The sequence below is a fragment of the Maylandia zebra genome, linkage group LG7 (assembly GCF_041146795.1).
Source record: "Maylandia zebra isolate NMK-2024a linkage group LG7, Mzebra_GT3a, whole genome shotgun sequence".
Classification (NCBI taxonomy): Eukaryota; Metazoa; Chordata; class Actinopteri; order Cichliformes; family Cichlidae; genus Maylandia; species Maylandia zebra.
In genome coordinates this window covers 730,757-740,000 of record NC_135173.1, presented here as the reverse complement: position 1 = coordinate 740,000, position 9,244 = coordinate 730,757, and the positions used below count along the sequence as shown (strand labels likewise).

The 9,244-nt window shown below is 46.3% G+C and overlaps 1 protein-coding gene across 2 annotated transcripts in view; it reads left to right on the top strand.

Moving 5' to 3' along the window:
- znf423 (zinc finger protein 423) overlaps positions 1-7,209 on the top strand; it is a 130,317-nt gene extending 123,108 nt beyond the window's left edge. For both annotated transcript variants that reach the window (XM_004569182.4, XM_004569181.4), the window contains one exon: positions 6,441-7,209. In XM_004569182.4, coding sequence (XP_004569239.1) covers positions 6,441-6,470 — 30 coding nt within the window. In that variant the 3' untranslated portion in view covers positions 6,471-7,209. The remainder of the gene's footprint in view (positions 1-6,440) is intronic.
- The last annotated feature ends 2,035 nt before the right edge of the window (positions 7,210-9,244 follow it).

Below are 9,244 nucleotides of genomic sequence, written 5' to 3'. Positions count from 1 at the left end.
ATAGAAGGATGTCCATGAGGGGTGAGGGCACACCTGTACGCGTTCCCATTTATGCTTTCACGAATGTAAAATCGTAAAACAGTCGAAGGCATCGGCAGCAGCAGTCACAGAGGCCGTAGTCACCACCACGAAGTCACTTTGATGTGGTGCGATAAACAAATGGATGCACATGAAGTGGAGCGACAAATACAACGGACACTATGTGAGCCAACGCCTGGAGGGGTCCTAACAGCTTGGACCAGGTTCCTGTCATTTGGTGTGTGTGTGTGTGTGTGTGTGTGTGTGTGTGTGTGTGTGTGTGTGTGTGTGTGTGTGTGTGTGTGTGTGTGAGAGACAGGTAAACAGCAGCAATGTGTCATAGAACAGAAGAGGCACTGTAGTGTTGTGCTGTAGCAGCTCTGCCAAAACACACTGTGGCAGATACTCTGGGACATTATTACGTCAGCCATCAGTGATAGTTTGACCACAGTCTTCTCCTCTCGTTCACTCTTCACTGCTTTTACATGTAAACTGGCTCAGAAACATTTTAAGTACGTTTTGAATGCATCAGCTGATTGTAGCAGTTTGGAGTTGTTACAGAGTGTCCCGGCTTTTTCACTTATTTCATTCACAGACGTTTCTTCAGCAGCAGCAGCTGATGAGTCAAACATGTTCAGTTTACTGTCACACACCAGCAAATATTCACAACAGAGAAGCTGCGTCCTCGCATTTCATTTCCATGTGTCAGCTTTACAGATGTGGTTCATTTTTAGACTAAAAGCCACAGCTGGAGTAACTTTAAATACAGTGCACAGAAAGAAAGCCCATAGTAAATATGAAGCTCGTGGGTTGGAGCATATTTTATTGGTTAAATTGGGAGATTCAGCCTGTTAGATGTTCATTACTTAAGTCGTTAAAATGAAGCATAAAAACTATTGTTTGGTTGGTTTGTTTGCCACACACGTTTTCTCTCTCTGCTCCTCAACACTCAGATAAATGGGACTTTCTTGATTATCTGATATTTATTAACAGCTTCTGTTCAGTCGTCTTCATCTGCAGCTTTGCATTCACTTATATCCCCATTTCGTCATCTGTGGCTTCAACCCTTTCCTCTCACCTTTCATCCATTATTTTTCGGTTAATCTTTGGTCAGGGCTTCATGTGGTTTGGGCGTGTGCGGTAATACGACCAGCACGCTCTGCTGAATTGCGAGCGCATATATCGGCTGAATCGTGTGCGTGCATTTATTTAACCTCTCCCTTTCCATTTATTTGCTTGTCTGTTGACATTTTGTGTGCGTGCGTGTTAGTGAGGATATTTCTGTGTTTTGTTAAGCAGTGGTCATCTGGCACTAAACTTTGCCGTGTGTGAGCGCTGCATTCCTCAGCACTGAGAGCGCGCTGTGTGCGTGAGGACGAGAGCCATGGTTCACTTGAAGCAGCACATGTTTGTCTCCGTAATGGTGTGACTCAGATGTGTTGTGCAGTGCTCGGGAATGATCGGTTATTTCTGCTGGAGGTGAGGTCACTTCCTACTTTGTGTAACAGCTTCCAGCAGGGAGGCGCCACCTTTGCTGCGAATCTGGTGGAGAGTCAATCGTGTTTGTCTTTGACGTTGTGTTTGTGCGTGCCCTTCATGCTGTGAGTGTATTTTGGGTTTCGCGTACCGGTCCAAGCCTGGCTGCATGGGCCAGGAGCAACAGGAGAGGGGACGTCCCCGTGGGAGGAAGAAAGGGAGGGAGCCCTCCAAACAGGACACGGTCAGAGGAGTCACCCTGGGTGTGGTGACAGTGTAGTGGGGGTGGTCATCGTGACTTGGAAAGAGACGGCAGTAAAGGAGGTCTTTCTGATCATTTGACAATCGTGTGTTCTTTACAATAGGAGGAAGAGCTAGAGAGACATAAGACTGAGGGATGGAAAAGCAGAAGGAGAGCAGGGAATACATGTCGGCGGGGCGTTAAGGGCAGGGGGTGCGTTTATTTTTGATCTGCTCCCGAGGCAGCATCCTGTCCTGGACAGGTGGGGCTAAAGACGAGCCAGGGAGCAGAGGAAGAGGACTAAGACGGCCCATCTGCTCGTCGCAGACACACAGACACGGATGCTGTTGGAGGAGTGTCAGCTCGGAGCTATAAATACACTGAACCCGAAGAAGAGCACAAGACGACTGAGGTGATTTTTCATTTGGTGTTAAAAACAGCAACAGAGATGGGGCGCGCACACACACACACTCATCTGTGGAGGCAGCACACACAGACACACACACAGCATGTGGACTGCTTCCCCCGCGCGCGCACACATGCATGCATGCACGCACACACACGCACACACACACACACACACACAGCATGTGGACTGCTTCCATTTACCCCCGCGCACGCACGCACACACACACACACACACACACACACACACACACTCATCTGTGGAGGCAGCACACACAGACACACACACACACACACACACACACACACACACACACACACACACACACACACACACACACACACACACTCATCTGTGGAGGCAGCACACACAGACACACACACACACACACACACACACACACACACACACACACACACACACACACACTCATCTGTGGAGGCAGCACACACAGACACACACACACAGACACACGGCATTGTTCCAACAGCAGTGCTTCCTCTTCCTGTGACTATTACACACTTGGCACCTGCTTTTCAGAGTGCACCTGTTACATCATCACAGAACAGCAAAGTGTGCGACCGTACCTGGAGGTTTGCACCTCGGACTGATTCAGCCGAAGAAACGCTGCAGCTGCGCAGGCTTCTCCTCCTCCACTGTTCTCTCTGCATCAGGCTGACCGGGCTTAACAACCATCACGCGCCTGTGCATACACGTACATATTAGAGACGGCGGTGGCGCTCCTCCCCCCTCTATAACTCAACACAAAGGCACCCCCCCATTTTTGTGTGTGCGTAATGGTGTAGGCAGCAGATAGGATTAGATTTTCTCTTATCTCTATCTGTTCCCCATGAGGCTGTGTGTTCTTGTGTGTATATTCTAGTTTTCTGTTCTGCTTGTTTTTGTTTTTTCCTTGGTGTGTGTGTGTGTGTGTGTGTGTGTGTACGTGCATGTGGCCTTAGCCGTGAGTGCAAGTCTATGAATCTGTTCCTGTTTGTGTGTGTCAGTGTGGGTAATGCGACAGGGCCATATTTCCCCCGGGCCCGTGGCTCTGCAGGCTTTAGCCTCGCTCTCTCTAAGCAGTCTGACAGTCCTGTGTATCGACTGGGCCCGTCTGGGTTCTTGCTACGTCTCCAATGTCCTCGGTTAAAAGATCAAATAAAATTCTGAATTCACATTTTAAATCAAACCTTTCAGGAAATTTGCAGTAAAATATACCAAAAAGTAAAAAAGCAGCTTAAAAACTTTTACATAGCAACAGACTTTTGCTTTTATTTATGCCGTCCTTGTTTCCTCAGTTTAAAATATTATAAATTACTGTGACTACAAATGTCGGTTCAGCTGTTTCACTTTAAAACGTTCCTAAAATTTAGGGGACAAACTCTGTTCACTTTTCTGAAAAGCTTTTATTCTGAAAATAACACAGGTGGAGTTTCTTTGTAAATTCTTAAATAAACTTCAAACATCCTCATTCTCTCCACTCGCACCTTCCTCTGTCACCCTCTTTCTGTGGAATATTTCAATTACTCTGCTGTAGAGCAGATCTCACACTGTGACACACACACACACACACACACACACACACACACACACACTGATTGATTACAGGGCTGCATAATCGATAGCAAACCCCTGACTACTGTGTAAATGAAGAGGAGTTGTCGGGGAGTGTGTCGTACGAAGCGTGTCAGACTGTCATCCGTCTCTTCATTTCCTTCCTCCCTGATGCCTCCCTCTCTTTTCTTTCCTCCTTTCCTTGCCCCTCTCCTTTGGTCTATTTCCAGCAGTCCTTTGCAGCGCCGTGAGGCCCTCTGGGGAGCGACCGCAGCCTCCCTCCCTCTGTTCCTCCCTCCTCGTCCTCTGTCCTTCCTTTTCATCCGTTTCTCCATCTACAAATCAATACAGCAGCAGTTGGACCCAAAGAACCTGAGGGAAAACACACTCTCTTTTCCTCTTTAGTTCCATTCTGCTTTCCTTGTTCCTACTTTTGATCCTCCTACAACCGGATCATATTTACTTTTCTTCCTCGTCTCCACTCCCCTTTTTAATGTCTCATATACGGCCTCATATATGAGACAAAAACCAGATATGCACGGTCCTTTTGGAAATGAACAAGTGAACACTGGACACATGAGCAGTGGCCAAATTCTCCTCTCTGTCTTGTAAAGAGGAGTTAGCCTGACCTCTTCTGGTGGGAAGAGGAAATGCAGCCAGTTTGGCAGAGAGGCAGAGGACGAGCGAGGCCGACAGAGTGAGCCGCAGTAGTTGGGCGGAGAGAGAGGGAGAGGGAGAGGGAGAGGAGGGTTTCTCTATCATAATGGGGTCAGTGGCTCCCAGTGAGCTCTCCCTCCTCACTAGAGTCCTTCACACACTCACACACACACACACACGCACTCACACACACACACTCACACACACACTCACACACACACACTCACACACACACTCACACACACACACTCACACACACACTCACACACACACACGCACACTTGTTTTTCACTGTCCCGTTCGTTATATTCCTCATATGCTCATCCATTTCTGTAAAACCCTGCGTGTGTGTGTGTGTGTGTGTGTGTGTGTGTGTGTGTGTGTGTGTGTGTGTGTGTGTGTGTGTGTGTGTGTGTGTGTGTGGGGAAGGCTCTCCAGTGTAGGGCATTAATACCCTTTGCTTTTCTCTGGACAGGGCAGCTTGGCCTCTAAAGCCGAGTGACAGAGACTCTTAAACGGACATACACAGTCATACAGCACACACATAGCCTCTGTCTCTCTCTCTCACACACACACACACACACACACACACACACACACACACACACACACACACACACACACACACACACACACACACACCAAAGGGCTCAACAAAACATGCGCAGCAAGATAAGGGCCATAGAATGACAAATAAGTATTTATCAACCCCAAAGCACGTATAATCCTTCACATTTCTGTCCCCATCCACATCCTCGCCTCGCTGTTCCCTTCACCCCCCCATCCCCTCCTCTTTTTTGTCTTTTTTTCTCTCCATAGTGGGGCCTATCTGTGAGACACAACGATTAATCTGAGAAAGCTGCTTTTAGTGGTGGCGAAGGGTGGGGGTGGGGGCGTTGATTGGGAAGATCTCACTGGGAATTGTATGTTTGTGTGTGTGTGTGTGTGTGTGTGTGTGTGTGTGTGTGTGTGTGTGTGTGTGTGTGTGTGTGTGTGTGTGTGTGTGTGAGAGAGAGAAAATTTCACAGGGAGAAAGCGGTAACATCCAGGGAAAATGAGGAGGAGGAAAAAATCCTAGTGGAATTTTCTCTGATACACGCACTCATTTCCAAAAAGATCTTTCCAGTCATCTCCACACACACACACACACACACACACACACACACACACACACACACACACACACACACACACTCTAACTCCCCAGCTCTAGATGTTATGCTAAATTCCAAAACTGGCAAATCCAGATTATCAGGGGTTCAGTTTGTCTCTGATATGGAACGGAGGACGGACTCTGTATGTGTGTGTTCATGTTCACGAGAACACAAAGCATGTTTCTGTGTGTGTTTAACATCCCCAGTGAGAGTTGTGCGCGCTCCAGCTTACCTTTACGTGTGCATCTAGTTTTCCATTAAGATAAACTGTGCCGTACATCCACCGTCATGCTGCTCAGCCTCAGTCCATCGTCTCCATCGTCTCTGTTTTGACCTCGAGGTCACGTCTTCGGTCTCTCTTTGAGCTGGTGTGAATTTTCATTTTGAAAAAAAGTGTATTTTTCTTTTTGCACTGTGATGATGTAATGATGTGAACGTGTCTCTGAGTCATGGCGACACTTTCTGTAAAATATGAATCACAATATGAAAAGCTACGAGGGTTTCAAGGCCCTGACAAACAAACCGGGGCGCTCCAAACACTACACGGTCTTGAGTTGGTCCTACGGACTTCCTATTCCATCTGCAAAAATGGCGGATCTATTGTTGGCCGCGTGTTGAGCTTGGTGTTTAAATTGCTTTCAAACTGCCATTTTTCTTTTCCCTCGGTTGTTTTCCCGTTAGCATACGTGAGGCTCTGTGCTGCACCGACCGGTATGTCGCAGAGTCGTTTCTCTCCCGTTCTCGTCTTTCGTCAGCCGGCGTATGGAGGAGCGAGGAGGCCTCGCTGTCTGTGCTGTGGGAGGCGGCTGTGTTTCTGCTCTATTATTGGGTGGGGGGGCAAGTGGAAAGCACTCCGCTCATGTAGCCCATTATTTCTCTCATCATGTGTTCTCACTTTTTCTCCCTATCTCTCCCTCTCGCCCTCTCCCTGCAGAACCACACACTGAGTCAGCACGCGCAGTGAGACCGAGGCTCGGCAGGATCTCGCAGCTCAGCCGGGGCCCCCGACCCAGAGCCGGCGGGGGACCCCCATCTCCACATCACAGCCAATCAAAGTGTCATTTGCTACTCACATGTAAAACTCTAACGATCGCGCCACTGGGCGCGGCTATTAGGAGCAGCGGGGGAAAGGAATATTAATGGGATATGCTATTAAATAAAGAAAGGAAAAAGTGGGTGAGGAAAGCAGTGAGCGCTAGCTGGAGGAAAGAGAACCAAGGTATTGTACGTGCAGTATTTTTTATTGTCCCGCCAAAACCCCCACCAGCTTCTTCGTCCGCCCCGTCTCCCCCCTCCCACCAATCACTCCCCAGGTCATGCAATTTATTTTATTTTTTAATGAATAGAAAAGGAAAAAAGCAAGAAAACAGCCTTTGTTTTGGGATTTTTTTGTTTTGCTTTTTCATAGACTGTACTTTCTCGTCCCCTCGGTCGCTTATTGTATTCGACTTCATAGGTGCCGTTTTCTTTGATTTTTCCTTTTCCATATGCGCTTCTTTGCTTTTGTTTTCATTTTTGTACCTTTCATTTCTTGCAGTAAGTAGGTACTTGTGCTGTGTTGTGATTGTTTGCCAGTCGTAATATTCCTAAACCGCTACCTAAAACGATCCTTTTTATGATTATTGTTATATATATTTTTCCTTTTTGTAATTACTATGAAAACAAAAAGACATGAAAACAAAAATAAAGTGCAGAAAACCATACAGATGTTTCTTTTTTTGGATTGGGTTTTCCAGTCTCTATGGGGCCTATAATGGTTATTGTAAAAAAATAAATATCATCGATTTCAATGCGTCTGGTCAACGACTGCTTTTTGAATGTGAATTAACCAGATTGCAATAATCTAGTACAGAAAAAAGATGAAAGGAATAAATAAATGACAAATAAAGAATTGCTGTGTGATGTGATTTATGAGTTTGCTTGGGTGCTGTGTTTGCTGATATTGCGACACAGAGAGTGACCAAGAACTGCGCTGGAAACGATGCAGCCATTCGGCTCGGCGCACAAAGACAAGCGACTACGGCATAATCTGGCCTTTATCGTTATGCTCAGGCACAAGGTGATAGCTGGACTGATCACACCTGGCAACAATCCTCTGTGAATAGATCTGTTTGAAAAAAGGCACAGTGGACCATCTGTGTCGAGTTTCATCTAAGGTCACGCACACAAGAACGAGGTTTATGATGACCACACTTATCAACAGCAGCAGTGCGCATTGTAAGATAATTAGCCTGACACGGCTGAGAATCATACACGTCTCACTGGTGATGACCACGTACAGATATTGTGGTTTGGTGTGCGTGTCTCGAGCATGCAGTGCGTGTGGGCTGAAAGAATGGGACAACGAGGCCGAAGGCTCCGTTCAAAAAGGGCCGTGGAGCCGTTCGCTCTGCACCTCGTACCGGCTGCACTGACAGTTTAACACAGCTGCTTTCATCAAGCTTTTCCTCTGCTGACCCACAGTGACTTTTTACAATGGAATTGATGTGTGTTGAAATCATGTAGCACTGTGCAAAAGTCTTGAGTTGCCCCTCATTTCTTTTTATTTGTACTGAAACATGGGGAAGCACACATGTAAATATACTCTGTTTGGGATCATTGTTGTGCTAAAATATTTAGATTCTTTCCACATGGTGTTGCATGATGGATCAAAATCTGGCTGCACTTTTCTGCATTGATCATTCAAACAACTTCCCCAACATCAGCCCCAAACCACGCCCGATCCTCCACTGACACCCACAGTTATAGTTCTCTGATGGTCCCCTCCCTCCAATATTTTGAACACAGATGAATTACTCCATAGGATCTGTAGCCACCGAGTTTCAGCCTGGCTCTTGTGTAATTTGGCACACCTCAGCCTTTGTGTGCTCCTTCCTTATGGATGGCTTCTTCACAGCCACCCTCCCACTGAGACCATTTCTGATGAAGAGGAGATGGATCAGCTGAAGGGCCAGATGCGTCTCTGAATCCATGTCAGGTCTTTGCTGAATTTTCTCTCATGACTTCCAGATATTGTTCACCTGGCGCAAATATTCTCTTAGACATGCCACTTCTTCTTTTTCCTCCAACTGTCCAGGTCGTTCATATTTTCTGAAGGGCAAACTGCACATCACGCTGAGATATAGCAGGTGTTTAGCTAACAGTTCTTTGGGAATCACCTTGTTGGTGCAACACTTCTATTTTATGCCTGTCAGTCTGTTGTCTTTTGCATCTTTTCAGATTTTTCCATGTGTTTTTGCACCAGGGCACTAGAAACAACGTGCCTAATGTTGTTATGTGAAGACACAACACTGGTTCATCCTTTCAATTAACTGCCTTTTTATGCTCTAAACAAACAAAAATCCAGCACGAGGACTGAATATGAGTGAAAAAGCAGCTGATGTCTAGAACTTCGAAAGACTTTCAAAAAGAACTATTAGCAGACTTTAATTTGAAAAGGTACGGCTGTTTGGATGCAAAATATAAAGGAGTGAGAGGTTCATCATTTTTTCACTTCTAGTTGATATTAGTAATGCAGTAACGTTTCATAAACTTTGCACAGTTTTGTTTCCTTCTTAGAATAACTGCACTTGAAGCCAGCATTAAAAATGTCTCCAGAAATAATCCAATGGGTGACAAGCAAGGGTGTAGATTTGGCATGGACGGAAGGGACGTGTCCCCACCAATAATTTGATCTCTTTGAGTAAAGAAAATCAAACCCGATAGAAAAAAAAACGATCTGTCAGCGTCTCATTCACC